Raw genomic sequence first — 22079 nt, 5'->3', positions numbered from 1 at the left:
ATGTGTTAAACTGTTAATTTATTACTAGTGGCAAACAGGACAAACCTCCTTTCAATCATCTGTGTAAGAATTTGCTGTAAAATTCACATTTTCAATGGATCCTAACAGTTGCAAAGTTACATTTATGTATTCCACTGAAAGATTACACAATGGACCAAATCTCCTATTTTTGTTTTCATGTTTAGTCTCATGAGAGGGAGCAGACACAATTTGGTGTTCCTGTGAGGTTTTGGGGGAGTTTTTTGGGGGGAGTAGTTCTGCAGTTGCTGTGGTGAAATCTGCTTCCCTGATCTTCCTTTTTTCCCCCCTCCCCACTTAGTTCCTAACTAATGACCAGAGAGAAAATCAAGAAGGAGCAGGGGGTGCCCAGAGAGTTGTATCCTGTTCTAATCACAGCCATGCAAGTCTTTCTTTATTTCAATTAATTTACTTTGCCTTTATGAACCTGAGAGACTGACTGTTGCTTTCAAAGAGGCTGACATTTCACTCATCTGAAGGAGCTTGGAATGTGACAGGGGAAAGGGAGGAGAAGTAAATCAAAGCAGATAGCAATTCTCCAGATGTAAAGTATTTTTCTTCTCCTCTATTTTTTTTCCAACAGAAATGTCAAAAAGTCTGCTGACATTTTAATTCCTTTGTGATAGGCTGAGAGCTGAGAGCCAAATTCTGCTGCCACTGCAGTCAAAAAGATTTTTCCTATCAACTTTAAAGGGAGCAAACCAGTATTACACTGTGGAAAAAAAAAAAAAGTATCAACAAACTGTATCTAAAACTAAATTACATGTACTCTTATAATATCTTGAGATCAATTACATACTGAAAACCTTGTTGGACTTTTTTCTTTCCAGTTGGGCCATAACATAATAAAAAAACAGTTAATAAGACTGACTGGACTGGAAATAAGACTTTGTTGTTGTGGTTTTTTTCTAAATCTGGATTCTGTTTGAAGTGTCACAGCACTATTCAATGCTCTCTTCTAGTCACCTAAGTTTCAAGATACCCCATCTGCAACCTTAAATATTTGCTTTAAACATTAGTTGACTTACATAATCTGTGCACGTCTTTGGAAACTTTACTAAACACTGTGATCCTACTTTTAGTGATATGTTTGGCAAAAAAAATCTCATTATCTTTAATAGGAATACACTCAGGTCCATAAAATAAAGGTCCTTCTGTTCTCATTATATTAGTTGTGTATTGATATAATTCCAACAAGCTCAACATGCATTTTGCAAAACATTGGCTGGCTCAGAGCAGCATCACAGGGCTGAGAGAGTTAGGTCTACAAATCCCACCTACAACATGAACAATCATATATTTCCTTTTCTGAGTGGTGTGCTTAGAGATTTACTTCATGGGTTTAGTATAATAAATTTATTTTCCTTTACAGAGACATTTTCTTAGGAAGTATTCATTTGTAAAGCATCAATTTTATATACAGGACTGTCAAAAAACAGTGGAGTAGATAATACGTTTATTCTTTTTTGCAAGTTCTATAATCATATTTCATCAACTGGTACAACAAAATGTATTGCTATATAAGAACCAAAACAAAGAGGGCTTGTTGAGCTTGATGCATGGTAAACCTATTTGGTTTATTCTTGTTTTATTGTTAAATATTATATTGCATTTGTTTAAGCAGATGTCGTGTATATTGCGATTTCTAGCATTCCACACACAGCAGCTTATTGTTGTATCCTTTAAATATGGGCAATAAAAATGTTTGCAGTTTGCTATTTAAAAAAAAACAACAAACAAACAAACAAATGAAATTAAGAAAAGGTACTGCTATATTACATGGCCCAGGAAATATTGGCAGCATGCTCTTTGGCTTTCATCCGTAGAACTGCAATGCTGGAGGACCTCCTTTCAAACTCCGGCTTGGTTTCAAAAGCGTGTCCATTGGTTGCCCCAGAAAGTAAAGAGTCAGTGAAAAAATTATTCAAAGGCACGTGGCTGAACTGATTCTGGTGGTTTGAAAAGCCTGTGTAGCCAGAATCTGTCCGGGGTGAATGTGAATAAGGTGTCATACAGGAGGATGTATCTCGTGGTAGCATGCAGGAAGTAACCACAGAACCACTAGCCGCATTCCCTGCCCACAGATTGTTCTGAATCTGGAACATATAAAATGAATAAGATTAAATTTAAATATTTCATCCTTCGTTTTCTGCAATGCTTGGTTTGCTTTACATAACATCCATTATTAGTTCTCCTCTAAAACAAGCAACAAGTACTTAACTAGTTCTCTGCAATCATCTTAGAAAATACCATGAAGACATTACATGAGTCAAAATACTGGATCATTCACTTAAAAACAAGGGCTGCTGAATCATATTCCTTGCTCTGTCATCTGTTTGCTCTGTGGCTCTGAGTGTTTACCATTGAACCTCAGGATGCCATCAGCCCAGCCAGTCAGTAAAATTAGTGGAAGCACACAACTGACTTCAAAGAAAAAGTGTCAAAAGACTGTACAATATCATAGCTGTTTTCACTATAAAAGCTTCTCCTCATCAGAATTCTTTCTTAGTGTAATAATAGGAAACAGTATAAAAGGGTGAACAAAACAAACCAGGATTTCTCAAGCAACAAAGACCAACAAGTATTTACAAAATTAAATATTGAGAATCCTTAAAATACAATCATGGTTGACAATGCATCCAAGAGTTATTCCTAAAGTTATTTCAAACATGGTTTAAGATAAAAAATATTTTCATGGGGGTTTGTTTTATACTAAATTATACTTGAGGGCATTTCTATTTCAGTTCTCAACCTTAACTGGCTGCACTGTGCATCCCTGGAAAACGTTGCATGACAGACTAGGAGACAAACTTTGTGGTTACCAGCAATGTCTGCTGAAGATCTGGAGTAACCACGTATTCAAGCTTTGATGTGTAATGCCTTCTATACTTGGCAGTCACTTAAAACTTCATTCTGAGTCTCAGGCCTTCTCCTATCATCTATGTATAGATGCTATTTATGGATAGGTATTTCTCACATATTTGTAATGAACAGACGGAAAGATTTTCAAGGCCTAGCACAAGTTCAGCTCCTGTCATTATCTTAGACTGTGCATTCTTTCATTCCTCCTCTATTCACTTGGCTTTAATCAAACATCACACTGCAGCTGTCCTGTTTTTCTAAACTCTCTACTCTTTGTATCTCTCTATCAGTACTATATGGATATTTTTCTATCAGCACTATATGGATATTTCTCTATCAGCACTATATGGATATACTTTCTGACATACTCTGACTTCTTCAGTTGTTTCTCATTTGCACTTGCTTTCTATTTCTTCTACACTTTTACTTATATCTCTTTTCTTAATGCTGATTTTTTTTTTTTTCAATGTACAAATATCATGATACAAGACTTTTGTCGTCCACATTCACAGTGCAGAACTTTTCAGCCAGGACCTATACCCTTTTCTTTTTGTTTCACTTTGCTAAATTTGCCTTCATCCTAAAAATCTGTTGCCTGTTCAGTATATTGTTGCTCTCATGCACTGGGATTGAGCCCACATGTCTTTGTTCTCTGCTATACTTTGGAGTAATTGTAATTACTCTTTGGTTAGCACTATAAAGTGAATTCTCACTTCAAACTTAATCTTGCCTTCATAGTCCATATCCATAGACAGAGGAATTTTGTCTTTAAGATATGTAGGTTATCTCTCTAATGGAGTGATTTTTTTTTTTCTGCCAAATTTGAGGTCAGTGGAAGTAATGAATTATGACAGACACACACGTACATATACACAGAATGAAAACATGTTTCTAATGCTGAGTTGCCTTTTTCCCATTGTCCTATTACTTTGCAACAACACATACCCACCAAACCACCAACGAGCTAAAGAGATAAATTAAGGTTCACTGATCTCATCTAGCTGAGATCTAGTGCAGATAGTAAGGATGAGATAATTAGAATATTATTTTTAAAGTTAATATGCTGAACAGTTGTATTAGCACGGGTCATCAAGAGCTGACAAACTAATTTGAGTTCCTTGGTAACTCCAGCAGCAAAAAAAGAACCAGTAAATGCTCCATTTTGGTTTCCTGCAGAAGGCTGGGTAAAAGTCATGCTAACAACACAACTCCCCAAATTCTTGGACTGATCCACCCCTAGTTCACACAAACATGCATATGTACAGGCATACACACACTTCTACACCCACTCATGTCAATCCAGCTTGCCTTTCCACACACACACATGTGCACAGTTAGTTGGGCTCTCCTCAGGCATCTGCTCCTGCTTATCTTGGGTGGTCTGCTGAGAGGTATTGGAATGAATAAAGTGCCTGGGGAAGTATATTGAGGATTTTTCCTCTTTCTTGTGGGCCTCCTGAGGTCTACAGGAGGAAAGAGATTCTAGTGAGAGTTTCAGAGCTTTCCACTTCCCATCCTTCCTTCCTCTCTTCAGCAGTTTTTATAAGACTTTCAAACATCAGCCCATGGGAGACCCTCCACAGCTTGATGTGATCTTCAGCTGCCTTCTTACTCCTTAATTAACCTACATGAGCCAGTTTTTACTTATAAACAGATTTTATTTTATTTTATTTTTTAATCTTCAGAAAACAAGTGGCTTATCTGAGGATTAAAGGACATACCATACCTGGATCTATCTGAACCACTGCCTTACTTACAGAAGTTTGTTACATTCAACCACACAGAACACTCCCGAAGAGAGAAGTACATGTCTTATGGTTCAGGATTCAGGGATTTTTGTGTCCTATTGCCTGGAAGGTTTCTCAGATCCTAGTACAGATTTACAGAATATGGCAAGAAGGAAGCAAGGGACTGTGAAAGAGCTGGAAAGTGTGGTAGTTAAGTGTATGGCAACCAGGAAGGCATTCACTAAGACTCATAAGGCTTGTTGCCTTCTCAGACTTAATGAGTAGTAAAGAAGTTAGCAGCTGAAAGTCTTTAAGATAAAGAGAATATCTCCACTTTGTTTGAAAGCCCAAGCTACATACATTCTGTCTCAGTAATGAACTGGGAAAATCAGAAATCCAGTTATCCATACAAAAATCTTTGTCTTTTTTTTTTTTTGTTCAGGAACACGAGAACCTTTTAATTGTACTTTATTGTATTTCGTGGTTACATATATGCTTCTTGCAGCAGCAGTGACAGATTAAGCAACTACTGGGGTTTTCTTTCCCTTTCTTCCTACAAAACAAGTCATCCATTCCTATTTCCATGCTGTTCCACTTCAGTCTGTTTTGCTGGTACAATACTTTACAGAACTGAAACAGGGAGCTGATACAGCTGAAAAAGAATTCAGGGAAAAAAAAAAAAAAAGAAATATATATATATATTTCAAACACAGGCACATAGAACCCCATTCTTTTTCATGGTATTTCCAGGCCAAATGTTTTGTTTCAGAACCTTCACAACAGGATGGATTTGCTCGTGGAGAGACTAGTTCATCTAAGAAGCATCTAACACAGGAGCTAATTCTGAAGGAGCTCTTCACCCCCAAAGCTAACTCACACATGACAAAGTGTCGTTTATCTGACTTACCAAGATGTCTTTCTAAGAAATACTATGCCAAATGCTGCAGTCACTTAGACTGCACAGATATAATTATGGGAAGAATTTTGCAAAAAAAATCTGTTTAAATAGGAATATGCATGAGTTTGCATTTAATACAGTCATGATGGGAAGACTTCAAAAGGTTCAGAGGCTCAGTTTGAAAGTGCCCAATAACCTGTGTGGTCTGGAAGTATCACAAAATCACTCTTTGCTTCCATATTTCTAGTAGTTTGGTTTGCAGTAAACAAAGTTTAGTACCACGCATTTTTCTGATATTTTTATCCTAGACAAATCTCTTTCAATTTAGCTTTAGTGAGATTTCACAGGTGTAAATGAGAACAGAATTGAGCTGCAAATCCTAAAATATGCCAATGTCTTGTTAAAGAAACATGTGAACAAGCTATTCATTTCTAAATCTTTCAAAGAGGTATCCTAGGTTTCTTCCTTAGAGGAAGGAATCAAAATTAGTAAACTTAACTTCAGAAATGCCACAAGATGCTAGGAAAGCTTTATATCTTATCTCATGAGACAGTTATGCTTTCAAAAGAATGTTTTGGTCATATAGAATTTCTGTTAATTTTAGCTAGTTATTAAATATTAGATATTAGATTTTCATTTCTTAACAAAGATTTACCATATAAATATAGTTAAATTTAAGTTGCAGAAGGTATTCCTGTATTAGAAATAAGTACAGTAATGTTTTACAATAAGTCAAAATTATCAGACCTTCTTCTGGTATGTTGGAAGGAAAAGGGACATTATGTACATGAATTTAAAGAAAATATTTTTCCTCTTAAACTCTTCTGTGATCCATGAACTATATAAAAGGCAATTCAGAGACTGTGAATGAGGCTATACATACAGCACATCTCTGGTTTTTGTTAACATCACAAACAACTTGAGCTTTGCTCTTGTGGTTACCATGAAATTACCAGAGCCCTTCAATATATTTATTTCATAATTTCATAGCTGTGACAAGAACGTAACTGGAAAGTTATGGTTGTTAACATGGTTATGATATAATTTCCTAAGCACATGACCTTCTCCTTGACACTGCAGAGGAAAATTAGCTGAGGTAATAGGTCATCCCACTTGGTGTCATTGCTTTTTTTCTGTTAAAATTTCATGCTCCTGGAGCTTCAGTCTTCTTACACAGCACCTGGAGATATCACATAAACTCAAATCTCAAAATCTGAGAGTTTTACTATCACTTACCCAGCTGTGGTTCTCCTGTCACCAAACGTCTCACGTTGTTTGAGTCACCTGCCTATCCAGACTGGAGTCCATTTCCAACAGACACACATATAACCACACAGCTTCTATTTAAGTGGACATATGTTTTAGTGCTTCACATGGGAAACAAAATGTTAATCTCTTTTAAGATCTCTAGATATGAAGAAATAATTTATTATTGTTGGTTTTGTTATTATATTACACCATATATGTTATGTTATGTTATGTTATGTTATGTTATGTTATGTTATGTTATGTTATATTATGTTATGTTATGTTATGTTATGGCATAGGTTATTATAATTCACTAGTAAGTAATTCAAAACTACACATTGACTCTGTTTTCAGGATGTTCCAGGGCATTGCAAGGGAGACAACAGTGGCACAAACTGAGCAGTTAGGAATTTTCCTGATTATAGAAAACATGTGAACGTCAAAGAGACTATTTGCTAAATTTTTGTCACTCTCCTCTTTGTGTGAAGAAACAATCCTTGTACTGCCAGAAATCACGAAACCCGCACTTGCAGAAGGAGCTACTTTAGGCAGATTAAATGCAACAGCTGTTCAACTGCTCTAAACTGATCATTTACAGCTCATGATCTGAGGGCTGTTCCTAGTCCATCAGCACAATTAATTTGGTCTATCGCTTGTCACAGTATTTTTTTTCTGGGCACTTCTTAAGAAGATCCAAAGTATGGTCAGAGATTTGCCTGTACTTCCTGAGTTTGCAGATTCATAGATCTTCAGAGTAATTTAAACTGAAAAGAACTTCTTGGATTATTATTCCAAACCCTTGGTCACAGCAAATTTTGAATTTAGATCAAGTTACTCAAGGCCTATCCAGTGAAGTTTTGAGTAGCTCCAGCTACAGAGATTCAGCAACTTCTATAAGCAACTTATTCCAAGACTTTGACACTCTCTATACTTTTTCTTTTATATCTAGACAGAATACTTCTTGGTTTAATTTGTGATCATTTTATAGGAGCCATTGGACCTAATGAACATGTGAAGATCATCTGTACTGTATTTGGTTTAGGTACACATCTGAGAGTTGCAGCACACCATTTTCAGAAATGTCCATAAAATGCAAGTTGGTCCTTGGTAGTGAGAGGCTTAATGCTACAGCTCTAAAATACGTGATAGACTCATTCAGTCCACATTTAGGCCTTACATATGGTGAACAAAATAAAAACCTGTTCATTTTATTCCATGCTTAACAAGTTTGCTAAGGTGCAGAATAATGCAGGATTCAAAAAGTCATCAAGCTTTCGTTCTTCTACGGGGCATTTTGTAGATAAACTGTAACTTCTCCCTACTACAACCTCAGGGACAGTTCCAATAAGAATTAATTATATTTCATGTCTATGATATAGTTAAAGAAAACATTTCATACTTTGAAAAATACTATTAAAAATAAGTTACTATCTCAGAAAAAACAGATTTGCCTTGTAATTAAGCCCCAGCTACAGAGTCATTCACAGACTTAAGGAAATATGTTTCACAAAAAAAACAAAACAAAAAAAAAACCAACAAATAGAATGTTGAGACTGCAAGGAGGACCACATACAGTGGTGGTTTCAAAAAAAATAAAAGCGCAGTGCACAAAATACTTTGTGTGGAACAGACAACACCCAAAAAAGATTAGAAGTATTACTCTTGTTGGAAGATCAGCCACAGCAGTGCAACAGTCAGCACATATACAACAAGCAACATACCATTCAGGTGGTGGCCCAGCCTGAGCTGCATGCTATCACAGCTAGACAGCATGAGTATATGCTAAAACTTCTTTGAAGCTAGCCCAGATATGTCTTCCCCATCTACTCCTACTTAATCAGTGTACCCATAGCCTTAATGAACTATTGTGATTAACTGTCATTTATATGTCTACTACAGTTAAAAGAATTTTTAAGTCATATAACATGTGGTGTCTAATATATGCCATATGAAAGATTTAATTGGAGCATGTAACTTTGATTATTGCCAATGAGAATTACCCATATGTACTAAAGCTCAAGCAGAACTGTAATGATGATCCAAGGACTTCGTACATAACACATGTATACCGATACCACTTCTACACTCTTTGATTGCCAAAATAAATCATGTGATGCCATGCTGTTCAACATATGTAATTTGATTTGTCAGTCTGGTGGATGGAATGTAAACTTCATCCTCTTCCTCCTATTTTTAAGATTTCAACATTCTTCCTTCTTCCTACACCTTCTGTATCACTCCAGTTCCCATATTTTTTAAATGCTTGCGTCTCCTTGGGATTCCCACCTGCACTAGGCTGGATTTTCTACCAAAAAAACACCATTAAATTCAGTCCTGTCCAACCCTTGCCTGCATTTTCAAATAAATACGAGAGGTAAACAATACATTTCATACATGATAGTAAGAGGGAAAGTATAATGGTGCGACAGCATAAACCTTTCAAAATAACTTAGAAGAACAATGACAACAAATGAACTAGACTCAAAGAGCAAGCAAGAAAAGAGCAAAAAAAGCAAGCAGGGAAAGCGACTAGGTGGGGGAAAAACATTGCCCCTTATATCTGCTTTTCAAGGATACAATTTAATGTTTATTTACATACCGATGCACTTACAATTATAAAGATGACATCTTTATAAATTTAACTCATACAGGGAAAGCTGGAGGTCTGTGAGATAACAGGCTTTTGTTCAAATTTCACTCTCGTGTGTAAAGGAGGAGGGGATGAAAATGAAAATTTGTTTCGGGTTTTTTGGTCCTTTGGTATGTGTCATACTGAAACTTTAAATCTGGCAAGGTCAAGTACCCTTTGAAACATTAGCCTTTTCACTAGACATAGGATAGCAAAAGTAGTCAAGAACAATAAAGTAAGAGAAGAGCAAGGCTAAGCAACCTTTTTATTGTTTCTCTCCCAAAACATAACATATAGATCCATCTAAGAAAACTATAGATGTCTGGTGCTGAACCAGGCATCAGAGAGAAAAATGCACTTTTAGAGGTTATTTTACCTATTTTATACCTTATACTTTAGGAAAAGAAAACTTAATTCACCAGATTTTCTCCAGCTTTAAAAAGAACCCACCTCTGGCATTAAAGTCCCCTTGATTAAGTTTCCTAAACACAAATGTCTAATATCTATCTGACCACCAGCTGCCTCTCCTGAAGCATGCATGCTTTGTGTAAGTCCTGTTCATCAGCACTGTAACAGTGTCACAGATATCCCAAGACATCTTAAATAGCACTGTGTTTAGGTGCACAAATCAAGTATTGCTTACTCACTAGCATCTACTCAGGTGAGTGGAAGTGAACATCTCCATAAAGTGAATCTGCAGTCATTTTCTCACCGATGTTAGGACTCTGCCTCTTAGCTTTCTAACCATCAAAAAAATACTGCTGGCTAATGAGGCTCAACATGTCTGGGATAACAGTTTTAATAAGGGAATTGTTTTCTAAGTGCACTTAAAGTGACTTAGACAACAATATGTTGCATCTGTGAGAGAAACTTGAAGCTTAAACACTGAAACCAATGAAATTGAAACCTTTTTAATAAAATTAATGAACAGTACGGTGTATAGCATCTTCCTAGAAAAAATCTGATTTGCAACATAATGTTGTCAAAAGTGAAATGCTTAATCATAGAATCATAGAATCACAGTGGTTGGAAAACAGCTTTGAGATCATCGAGTCCAACCATAAACATAACACTACCAATTCCACCTCTAAACCATGTCCCTAAGCACCTCATCTACCCATCTTCTAAAAACCACCAGGGAAGGTGACTCCATCACCTCCCTGGGCAGCCTGTTCCAATGCTTGACTACCCTTTCGGTGAAGAAGTTTTTCCTAATATCCAATCTAAACCTCCACCGGCACAACTTGAAGCCGTTTCCTCTCGTTCTCAGTTGTTACCTGGGAGAAGAGACTGACTCCTACCACTCTACAGCCTCCTTTCAGGTAGTTGTTGAGAACTATAAGTTCTCTCAGCCTCCTTTTTTCCAGGCTAAACAACCCCAGCTCCCTCAACTGGTCCTCACAAGATTCGTTTTCCAGGCCCTTCACCAGCTTTGTTACCCTTCTTTGGACACTACCAGCACCTCAACATCTTTCCTGTAGTGAGAGACCCAAAACTGAACACAGCACTTGAGGTGTGGCCTTACCAGTGCCGAGAAGAGGAGGATCACTTCCCTAGTGTGATAGTTTCACTAGGCTAGGCCTTGGCTAGCAGCCAACACAGCCATTCACCCACCTTCCCCCCACCCCCAGGGGATAGAGGAGAGGATTGGGGGCAAGGATAAGGAGACTTGTGGGTTGAGATAAGAACAATTTAATAATAGAAATAAAAGAAAATTTAAAGTAATACTAATATTAAACTAGTAATGATAATGATAACAGTAACAAAATATGCAAATGAGTGATACACAGTGCAATTGCTCACCACCCACCAACCGAGCCCGGCTTGTTCCCAGGTGACGATCCCGGAGGAGCAACAATCCCAAACCGAAACCACAGTCCCGGAAGAGCAAGAGCTCGAGCGAAAGCCAGAGAGAGCTAAAAGGGCAAGAGACCCTCACTAATATACTGAACTTGGTGTTAGATGATATGGAATATCCTATTGGCATATCCAAACGTCAATTTATCTTATTAATTTAAATATTCCTTGCACCTTTACGTCTTGCACTTGAAGACTAACAGAACACAAAGTCCTTCACTTCCAGTGACAAAAACGAAAACACTGGTATGTTATCAGTGTCTCTCTCATAAGAAATCCCAGACTGAAAGCAAAACACAGCACTATTCTAGCTATTATAAAGAAGCCCAACTCTGTTTCAGCTAAACACCAGGACATCTACTCCTGCTGGCCACACTATTTTTGATACAGGCCAGGATGCTATTGGCCTTCTTGGCCACCTGAGCACACTGCTGGATCATGTTCAGCCAGCTGTTGACCAATATTCCCAGGTCCTTTTCTGCCAGGCAGCTCTCCAGCCACTTCTTCCCAAGCCTGTAGCATTGCATGGGGTTGTTGTGACCCAGGCGCAGGACCCAGTGCTTGGCCTTCTTGAATTTCATGCCATTGGCCTCAGACCATCAATCCAGCCTGTCCAGATCCCTCTGCAAAGCTTTCCTACCCTCAAGCAGACCAACACTGCCACCCAACTGGGTGTCGTCTGCAAATTTACTGAGGGCACAATCAATACCCTCATCCAGATCATTGATAAAGATATTAAACAGAACCATCCCCAACACTGATCCTTGGGGAACGCCGCTAATGACCGGCCACCAGCTGGATTTAACTCTGCTCACCACAAGTCTCTGGGACTGGCCATCCAGCCAGTACTTTGTCCCGTGAAGAGTACATCCATCCAAGCTATGAGTGGCCAGTTTCTCCAGAAGAATGCTGTGGTAAACTGTGTCAAAGGCTTTACTAAAGTCTAAGTACACCACATTCACCAACCTTCCCTCAACCCCTTAGCGTGTCACTCTGTCATAGAAGGAAATCAGGTTAGTCAGGCAAGACGTGCCTTTCATAAACCCATGTTGACTGGGCCTGTTCCCCTGGTTGTCCTGCTCTTGATGTGTGATGGCACTCAGGATGATCTGCTCCATCACCTTCCCTGTCACCAAGGTCAGACTGACAGGCCTGTAGTTGCTTGGGTCACCCTTCTGGCCTTTCCTGTAGATGGACATCACATTGGCCAGCTTCCAGTCAGCCGGAACCTCCCCGGTTTGCCAGGGCTGCTGATAAATGATGGAGAGTGGCTTGGTGAGCACTTCTACCAGGTCCCTCAGTACCCTGGGGTGGATACCATCCAGCTCCATAGACCTGTGGATGTCTAAATGGTGCAATAGGTCACTGACCATTTCCCCTTAGATTATGGGAGCATTGTTCTGCTCCTCATTCCTGTCCTCTGGTGCAGGGGTCCATGTATTCTGAGAGCAACCTGTCTTACCATTAAAGACCGAGGTAAAAAAGGCATTAAGTATCTCAACCTTTTCCTCCTCCTCTGTCACAGTGTTTCCCCGTGAATCCAACAAAGGATGAAGATTCTCCTTATCTCTTCTTCTGTTATTAATGTATTTATAGAAACATTTTTAATTGCCTTTTACTGATGTAGCTAGATTGAGTTCTAGCTGGGCTTTGGTCATTCTAATTTTCTCTCTGCATAGCCTCACAAGGTCTTTGTAGTCCTCGCGAGTTTCCTGTCCCTTCTTCCACAGATCATAAACCTTTCTTTTTTTCCTGAGCTCCAGCCTGAGCTCCCCTGTTCTGCCAGGCCGGTCTTCCCCATCAGCTTGTCTTTTGGCACATGGGGGCAGCCTGCTTCTGTGCCTTTAAAATTTTCTTCTTAAAGAGTGACCAGCCTTCCTGGACTCCTTTGCCCTTCAGGACTCCCTCCCAAGGGCCTCTGCCAACCAGACTCCTGAACAGCCTAAAGTCTGCCTTCCAAAAATCCAAGGTGGCTGTCTTACTCAACCTGAGTGAAAAGTTAACAACTCTGTGGGTTTTTTGATGTCAAAGCCTAGAAAAAACATGTGAATAAAAGATTATTATCCTAGAATATTGTACTAACTGTCCTCCTCTGCAATCTAGGCGTTGCCAGTATAATTAATGGAAGATCTATGTGTGCAGAATTTGGACAGTTTAGGAGATACTTAATTGCTTGTCAGCCAGCTGAGCAACTATTTTGCACAAACAACACCTAAAATCAACATACTGCAAAAATGATGATGGTTAGACTCAATTAGCAAATCAAACAATTATAGTCTAGGAAAAACCCCTAATTTTTTAATTACTATTTTGAAGATAATGATGTGTAATTTAATATCAAAATTAGACTGGATTATAGAACTGGGGGTGGACCAGATCGATTCCAACCTCAACCAAACTCTGATTAAGAGCAAATCTTCTATCTGAAGTAAGTTGAGAAGATCATTTCTTCACAGGAAAACCTTTCATGTTTATATTGTCACACAATGCGTAGCAGCATTGTGTTCTTAACTTGTATTTGATGAAGGAAATTGCTGAAGAGACTAAGCAGGAGTCTCTACACCCTCCATTGACTGCAAAAGAGATTGATGTTTCTGCTAGAATGTAAATGGGATGTCTATTTTTGGAACATATCCATGGTGGGGCTCAAAACAGAAATCTTCGAACTGCAAATTCAAATAATTAACACCAGAAATTCACATTTGTTTCTGTTCCTTCAGACACACAACAGTAAATGTTTCAGCTTGATTTTATCTTTTTTCAACATAATCTTTTATTTTTTGACAGTAACACAGGGTCTGTTTTCCCCCATGTTAATAAAGGTGAAAAACAAGCTCTAGTGATCTGTATTCTACAATCCTCAAGAAAAAAATAGTTACTCTAAAGTATGGCAAAGCCTGTCTAATATTTAGTGATGTCAATGTCACAATAAGGGTGTTCATACACAGAAAAAAAAAAAAAAAAAACAAAAACCATGCAGATCACAATTTTAAATATCTTTCTGCTTGAACTGTAGGATACATTAATGAGTTTATAGCAAGTCATGTACTTTCCATAAGTGAGGCACTTATAAATGGACATCTAGTTCAAATCTTTTGAACACAGTTGTGTTAGCAGTCATTGTGTTTTTAATACAGATTTTTGTTGTCTCAAGCATTCTCACTGGAAATGTTATGTATATGATACACACATGGTTTTACTAAAAGTGAAGATTTAAGAATGTGAAACTATGAAGAATTGCCACCAGGTTAGCAAGAATGTGAACTTGTAATGGCTGTTATGTGATAATTGCTTGAATCCCTATTCATATTCCAGGATACAGCAAAGTAGCCACCTTCTTCACTGAGGAGTAAGATACCTTGCTTTTATCACATAGTCAAACTATGCATTCAAGCACTCAGCTGAAATAGCCAATGTAAAGTGGACTCACACTTTCATTTAGCTCCTTGTTCCTGTTCATGAAGAGTACAACACAACTTTCTCGTGCAGGTGACCAGATTCAATTATGTGTTTGTGCCTGACTGTTTACCTGCAGTGTATTAGTCTGTGGTTGTAGGTGAGTACTATATACTTATGTTTATGAATGAGTATACATTTTATATTTCTGCACATTTTAGAGATGATTTATTTAATATTATTGGACCAACATTTCCATTTCAATCTCCTGTTTTTACAGTTTTTAAATTAATGATAGAATTTTGTGCCAGGCTGAAATTTAGTTGTGTCATCAGCCTAGGAAAGATAGTTTTTAACAAATTCATAAATAGAAATTTAGTGAATTCACTTATCTTTTTAACAATCTGAAAGTACAGAATAGATAATTCATTTGATTTATATTTTTATGGATGTTATTCTCACATAATTCAAAAGTGTTTCTGTTTTAAAAGAGGACAACCATTTTAAGTGCTCACCAATGACTTGCATTATTCCACTATCTTATGCTAATGAAAATGCCTGTGAATTGGTAAAATTTGTAGATGAAGTCCTACTAAAAATACAAGATAAGCATGGAGGTACAAAATCTAGTCTAGAGAACTGAGTCAGGGATAGAAAGCCCAAAGCTTAAGTACTATTCCTTTTATCATCTGTTCTGATGTTAACGAGAAGTCAGACAGGCCTTCAAAAGACACTTGAACACCTAGGGTGAGATCTGTAAGTGACTGTGCATCTATGTCTCTGTGAATCTGCCTAGGAGTGCTTAAGGTATTTTTGCACATCTCCACCTAGGTAGGTCTCAAACAAGTGTTGTGTCCTCCTACTTAAAGACAGAGTGTATAATGCAGTGGTTTCTGATGTAATTTGGGCTAATACACTATTACATCATAAAATAAAAACAGGCAGACTTATAAGTGCCAGCAGATCTGAACAAGTGTTGTGCCCATGTTCTGAGCTGCTGGAACACAAACCAGCTCTGGCCCAGGCACCAAACCTAGTCACGTGCAACATCCTCAGAGGTAAAGCACTTTAAGCTGGGTAGATGACACATGGGGCCAAGACTCCTGGTTCAAAGCTAATCACATCTCAACCAATGTAGAGCATGACCAAAGCAAGCCCACATGGAATATGAGTATATTCTTAAACCTGGCAGAGATCCTGCTACCTAACGAACTAGAAAAGCAGCAGGACACTATCAGTGGAAGGACTCTACCACAGGGATTCGTGTAAGATTTTGCTTTGTATGATGCTTTTTTTTTTTTTTTTTAATTATCTGGTAGAAGCAATGGGAAGTTAAAAACATAGAAAACAATGGCTTGAGAATAAAAGTATTCAGTGTACTAAAAAAAGCAAGCAGAAAAACAACAGCAGAGAGTGAGGCAAGGCAGTAAACCAAAGGACTAGAGAACAGAGACAGAAGATTGTTATGTTATTACACAGTATATCTTACTATATACTAATAGAGCCCTGAAAAATAAAAAAAAAAAGTAAATTAAACAAACTACTACTGTCTAAAAGAGCTTTCTTCTCTCTCTGCCTCTCTCTCTCAGTCATATACATTCAATTCTGATTGTATGTGGCCATAATATGGTTTCACACTAGTAGAAGATTTGTTGTATTCAATGGTCTGTTGAGGTTCATAAAGAAATTATGCACATTTGATACATAAGAAGGAAGCTGTGTACAGGTCACATAGTTTATGTCTCATCTTACCAAATCATGCAAGACCAGACTTGCTAAGAAAGTTGTGCCTGTAAATATAAATATTCCAGAAGGGAAATCCTGACCTTATTGCAGTCAAAATTACATCATTCGTGTCATTCTCAATGGGTCTAGACCTTACCTAGAATTTGTATATGGAATTAAAAGTTATTCAAATCCCCACATAATTTTCTGTGCAGAAAAGACTTATCTGCACAACCATATTGCCAGCCATTCTCAGTACATAATTATGCAAAACTCTGCAGCTCCTAAGACTGATGTTATTAAAAATACTTGTATTTTAAGAGTTAATCATTCATGTTGGAGGTCAGAACTCTTGTTCATGGTGGCACATCCTGTCAACGTGTCTAAAGAACACAGAAAGCTAAACACAGGAAAGGCTTCACGCATGTTCTGTGCACATGTGTGCCTAAGGATGGAAGAGAAGGTGCATGGAGAACCAAAGTACTAATTGGTCTTTACCATACCTGAGGGTAGCTGTCAGTCCTTGGAAGAACAGATATATCATAGGTGGCAGCAAAATGGCTCTTAGCTTGCTGGATCTGACCATATCGTTCTCTTTTCCTCCATTTTGCTCTTCGATTCTGGAACCAAACCTATAGTATATGAGGGAACAGTCATCAAGGTAAACTCAATTACATACTGTGCAAAGAGTTTTAGGAAAAAGCCAAGAGCTTTTGGACAGTAGCTTTGAAAATTTCTGTTTATCTAAGAAAGGGAAGTTCCCCACCTAAGGACGAATATCTTGCAGTTTCAACCTTCTCATTGGGAGACCTGCTTAAGTTATTTCTGGCTATTCTAAAAGTATGTATTACTTACTTTCTAGTGTCTTAAAAAAACCCCAAAAACAAAACAAGGAAAGATCAGCCTGTCAGGCAGTGCTAATTTTGACAGAGTTCAATTCTGTAGAGGGAAATCACTTGTAGCAGCAAGTCAAATTGTAAGGAAACTTTCTCTTAATTTCACATGCCCATTGATTTGATATGACCACCTATGATGTGTCTCCTAGAGGTTTTCATAATCTTTATCAAGTACAGTAATGAAAATGCAGGAAAAGCTGTCACCAGGACAGTAGTCTCTGCTGCAGAAGAAGTTTCTATAATGAGGGCTAACAGGGCTGGAAGATAATAAAAACCCATGAGATCACAGATAGTCTAATCTTTCTCACGTTTGTGTTTAGTGATATTGGCTTCTGACAAGGGAAATGTAAAGATTGGCACTTTACATTTAGACTATGAAATAATTTAGATTTGAAACACTAACCTTTGCACTGTTCTGTAAAATTTTGAGTGTGGTGTTAAATGCATTTCTTGCTGTGACTGATATCTGTCAGTGCCCTGTGGCCTTCAATTTTTTTTTTCTTTCAAACAGTTTAATTTGGACTGGCTAAGACTTATCCTGATGAATTGAAGGGATCGTTAAGAAAAGTAACTACTCCTCTACAAAAGTAATTTTGTCCAACTAAGTCTTTGTTGGTCAGCTATGAGTAAACTCATTCTGTCTCTTTTTATAGAAGCTCGTGCATGTAACTGCTGACTATATATTGTTAGGGACCTTTCTGGTAAATTTTTGTTATTTATGATGCCTGAGGCTCAGCAAAATGGAAAAGAAAAGGGAAAAAAATTATCCTGTCTCCACAGGAGGCATCAAGAACACGCTAAGGGAATTTAGTTATGAGGATTTTTCACTGAAAAAAGACCTTGACAATATCCTTAAAATGGGTGCCAATTACTTCACTGACATGCAGGAGGAAGGAGAACTTAGATAAATTAGGTTCAGGCTGGCTCTCTCTGCATGTATGCAGAACAAATATTAAATTGGATGTTGATGAAATGGCGATCAAGGGAAATGTGGATAAGGTATCCAGCTGATCATTCTGCTAAACTAAATAAAAAAATTTGCTTGAATTTATAGTAAATAAATGAGAAAAAAGCACACATTTTTTTCCTTTGACAATCCCCCAAAATGTTTCTGTTTACATCACTTTACTAGAAACTGACTCTTGGCAGAGATAAAGTAACCATTTGCCTTCACAAAGCAATGTAAAAATCTGCTGCTTGTTATCCTTGAATTGCCAGATGCTTGCTTCTAATGATGTAAGGCCTTTTAAATTGCTTAATCTTGTGATGGAATACTGTTGTTACTCTGGCTAAAAATGATCACCATTTCCTTTCATATGTAGCATATGAAAAATGCAAAGATCAGTTATCTTTTAAGAAAGGGGAGAACATGTTTAAATAAAACAGAAATAGATATTATGTGAAAGTGGTGCAGAGATAAAAGTTTTTAAAATTACTCTCTGATTTTTAATATTTTCACCCTATGAAGCTTCTAAAACTTAGAAAAAAATGTGATAAAAAGTCAATTGACACATTTTAGCCCTATTCTCCCCTCCCTGTTCTATTAATTTATTCTTGGAATAGTTCTCATTATTCCAGAATTATGCAATTGTAAGAAGAGAGTTTTAACATTACACAAACAGAGTTTTAACATTACACAAGCTTTTTTTTTTTTTTTTTTTTTAGTCAAGACTAGATCCTAATGAGTAGAAGTTATACTCAGAAAACTGTACCAAATTTAGGGGGAGAAGGATTGCACATAGTCTGAAGAGTTAAAAGCCACTGAACTAAATTCCATCGGCACCACTGATATTGTATCGATGTAACTGACACATGATTTTGGACTCTACTTTCTGATGACAACCGTGAATACCCTGTCTGGTTGAACAGACATGAAAAGAACACTTCTTTTTAAAATTAATTAGCTGAGTTCATTTCTGAAAGTGATCCTGGTTTAATTTCAGTTGTATGCATGTGCACTGACGTCTATTTCTTTATATGTATGTGTGAGTATGTGTTTAATTACAAGTTGTGAAGTTGTTATCATATTCAAGTCATTAAATTATGAAAATTAATCACAGTCTGTAAGAATTGACAGGACTGCTGTTTCCTAAATTGGTATGATGACTATTACCAGAATGAGAAATATCTCTAAAAATAAGATAAATTCGCAAAATGCGGCTCACACTCTTTTCTAAGGGAAGATCTCTAAACAGGGGAAGAACTCCATTTCCTGGATGTTTAGCTTCTTTTCTCACCATTACACATCCAAAGCCATAAATACTGTTAAGATTAGTGTGTGAGCACATACTGAATGAATTAACTTTGTACGCAGTTAAGATACTCAAATACTGCACTAAGTGATCATGTGATGTTTCATTACAAAATAAAGAATAACATTATCCATTGGTTATGCAAGTTTTAAAAAAAGAAAAAGTACTTCCCAATTTTGTGATTTTTAAGCTCATTCCACACAACAGAGACAAAAGGTTTGCATCCTTGCTACAAGCAGACACAAACACACACACACACACACACACACATTTATGTATTTATACGCAACTATGTATGTGCAGGTTCACTGCATAGTCTTTGGATATAAACAGGGAATTCAATTACTATTTAGATAGTACTTTTCATACGGTAACACACATGGAATCCTCTGTGTCCGAGTTCTGCATCATCATCAGCCTGAACTACATGCAACATATCTGTTTAAAGGGATCTTTACACCTAACAATTGATGTATTCACTGCCTGGAATTCTGACAGTAAAACAGGACCACCAGAGATCAAGACTGCTTTGCTATTAATGTTGTCTTCTCATCCTTAAACAAGTTTCTAGAAGAGCAACACAAGCCATTTTTAAAAAATAAGTTATTTTAGTACTGCAGCATAACAGCTCATATCCATAACGAAACAAAGCAAAATAAGCTATTTACTTCAGCTTTGTAGGCTTTTGTACAGTCCTCAAGGGTGTCATTTGCTACTTCCTACAATGCACAACTTTTCATGGGAATGCTGAAATTTGGTTCCTACCTGGACTCTGGCCTCAGTGAGCTCTGTTCTCAGAGCTAGCTGTTCTCTTACATAGACATCAGGGTAATGAGTTTTCTGGAATACTTTCTCTAGTTCCTCCAGCTGCAAACTGGTGAAAGTTGTTCTGTGTCTCCTCTTCTTACTGCTGGAGACATTGCTGTCACACTTATCACCAAGTTCATCCAGTTCCCCCTTCTCCTGCATCGCTTTCACCGGAGACATCCTGAGATTGTTGCAATTGTCCATGGGCCGGTTCAGCTCTGTGTGAAGAGGCTGTCCTTCCACTTTCGTAATCCCATAGTTCACTGTACACAAGGTAGGGGAGGGAAATAACTGGTTAAAGGGGGTGAGAGGGCTTTAGATTCAAGAGTTCATATAGAACAGTTTTGCAAGGAAACAAATTTTATGTGGCTGCGTATTTCTATACAAGATTGTGGAAGAGGAATCTGTAATATTAACTATGGACAGAGTAAAAGTACTAAATCACATTGAGTTTTAACTGAGAATTGTATCTGAAAATACAAACTAAAATCTTTCAGAATAAGGAGACTGCATGAGAGTACTTGAATATTTTTACTCTGCCACTAAAGTACTTAATAATCCATTAAATTGGCTTCAACTAGAGTTGCACAGGTAAGGAGTCTTAGCCCAAACCAGATTTTCATATAAGTGGCATAAAGCTATTGACAAATGTAGCTTTAAGCTTGGAAGCAGATGTAAAAAACCCTCTAGTTTTAGGAAAATACAAAATAACTGTGAAGTAAACTAAATAACTGAAAACCGACAAATCAAGAAGCAAACGAAACTGAAAATTAACTTCACTTTACAAATTCAATAGATTCCATAAACCTCCTTTTGGATTTGTAAAGTGGAATTGTTTCCAATTAAGTTTGTTATGGTTACAAAATACAGAGAGTTTCTGCAAAATGTTAACTTAATAAAAGAGATTGTTTCATATACTTTGTATAAGGATTGCAGGAACTATTTGTCTTTAGGTAAAATCTAAGTGGTAGAGATAAGAAATATTCCTCTGTAGCTTCTTAATAAGAAATGAAAACATTTCTTATTTTTTCTATTTTTACATATCTCACATCACTGAAAAAGTCATGCAATATGTTACAGGATTCAAAAAAGCTTTTTTTGTTTTTTTCTGACAGAAACACATTAAAAAAGTTTAAAACTCTATTGAAATTAAAAACTACAAAGATTACTTCTAAGGTGATAAGAAGCTTGCTTTTGGATTTTCTTACATTCTCAGTAATTTATTTTCTTTCAGTCCGAGCAGATTTTAGCCAAACATAATTCTTAGATACTTACCATCAATACATACATAAATAAAAAATGCCCCAAAGCCCCCAAGGCACACATTAAACGAGCTAATTAAGAAAAACTTCAATGTATAAATCAATGTTCTCTAGTTTTGGGGTTTTTTTAAGTTGCATTTTCAGAAATCTGTCATTATTCCTTACTAACAGTTTCATACAAAAAGGATGTTCTCAAAAAAGTAGTTCAATGCCTATATTAAATAAAAAAATAGATTTTTTGCCTCATTATTGCAGCTGATCTTAACCATGTTTTCAAATTCTGATAGGGAAATATTTTTTTTTTTAAATTAGTTTTTCTACACGTCATTTACATGATGTTGGAATAACGTCGAAAATCTTAAATGTTTCAAAATAAAACATTCCACATTCTCCTCGCCGATCAGCTAGGGGGAAAAAATGCTTAACACTGTTATTTGAATTACCTAAGTCGTTTCGGTCAGTGTGAAGAATCACTACTCTGCACTATTCAGTAAAACAGAGG

The 22079-nt window shown here is 37.1% G+C and overlaps 1 protein-coding gene across 1 annotated transcript; it reads right to left on the bottom strand.

The window, feature by feature from the left end:
* Window positions 1-1472: 1472 nt before the first annotated feature.
* Window positions 1473-20606, bottom strand: ALX1 (ALX homeobox 1; the record flags this gene model as incomplete). The annotated part of the gene is made up of 3 exons (XM_010166239.1): window positions 1473-2114; window positions 16864-16992; window positions 20274-20606. Coding segments are annotated over 3 exons (783 nt in total), but the record flags the coding sequence as incomplete, so codon positions are not given.
* Window positions 20607-22079: the final 1473 nt, after the last annotated feature.

Source organism: Antrostomus carolinensis, unplaced genomic scaffold, assembly GCF_000700745.2.
Source record: "Antrostomus carolinensis isolate BGI_N321 unplaced genomic scaffold, ASM70074v2 scaffold5744, whole genome shotgun sequence".
NCBI classification, from domain to species: domain Eukaryota; kingdom Metazoa; phylum Chordata; class Aves; order Caprimulgiformes; family Caprimulgidae; genus Antrostomus; species Antrostomus carolinensis.
This window is presented reverse-complemented; position numbering and strand designations above follow the sequence as displayed.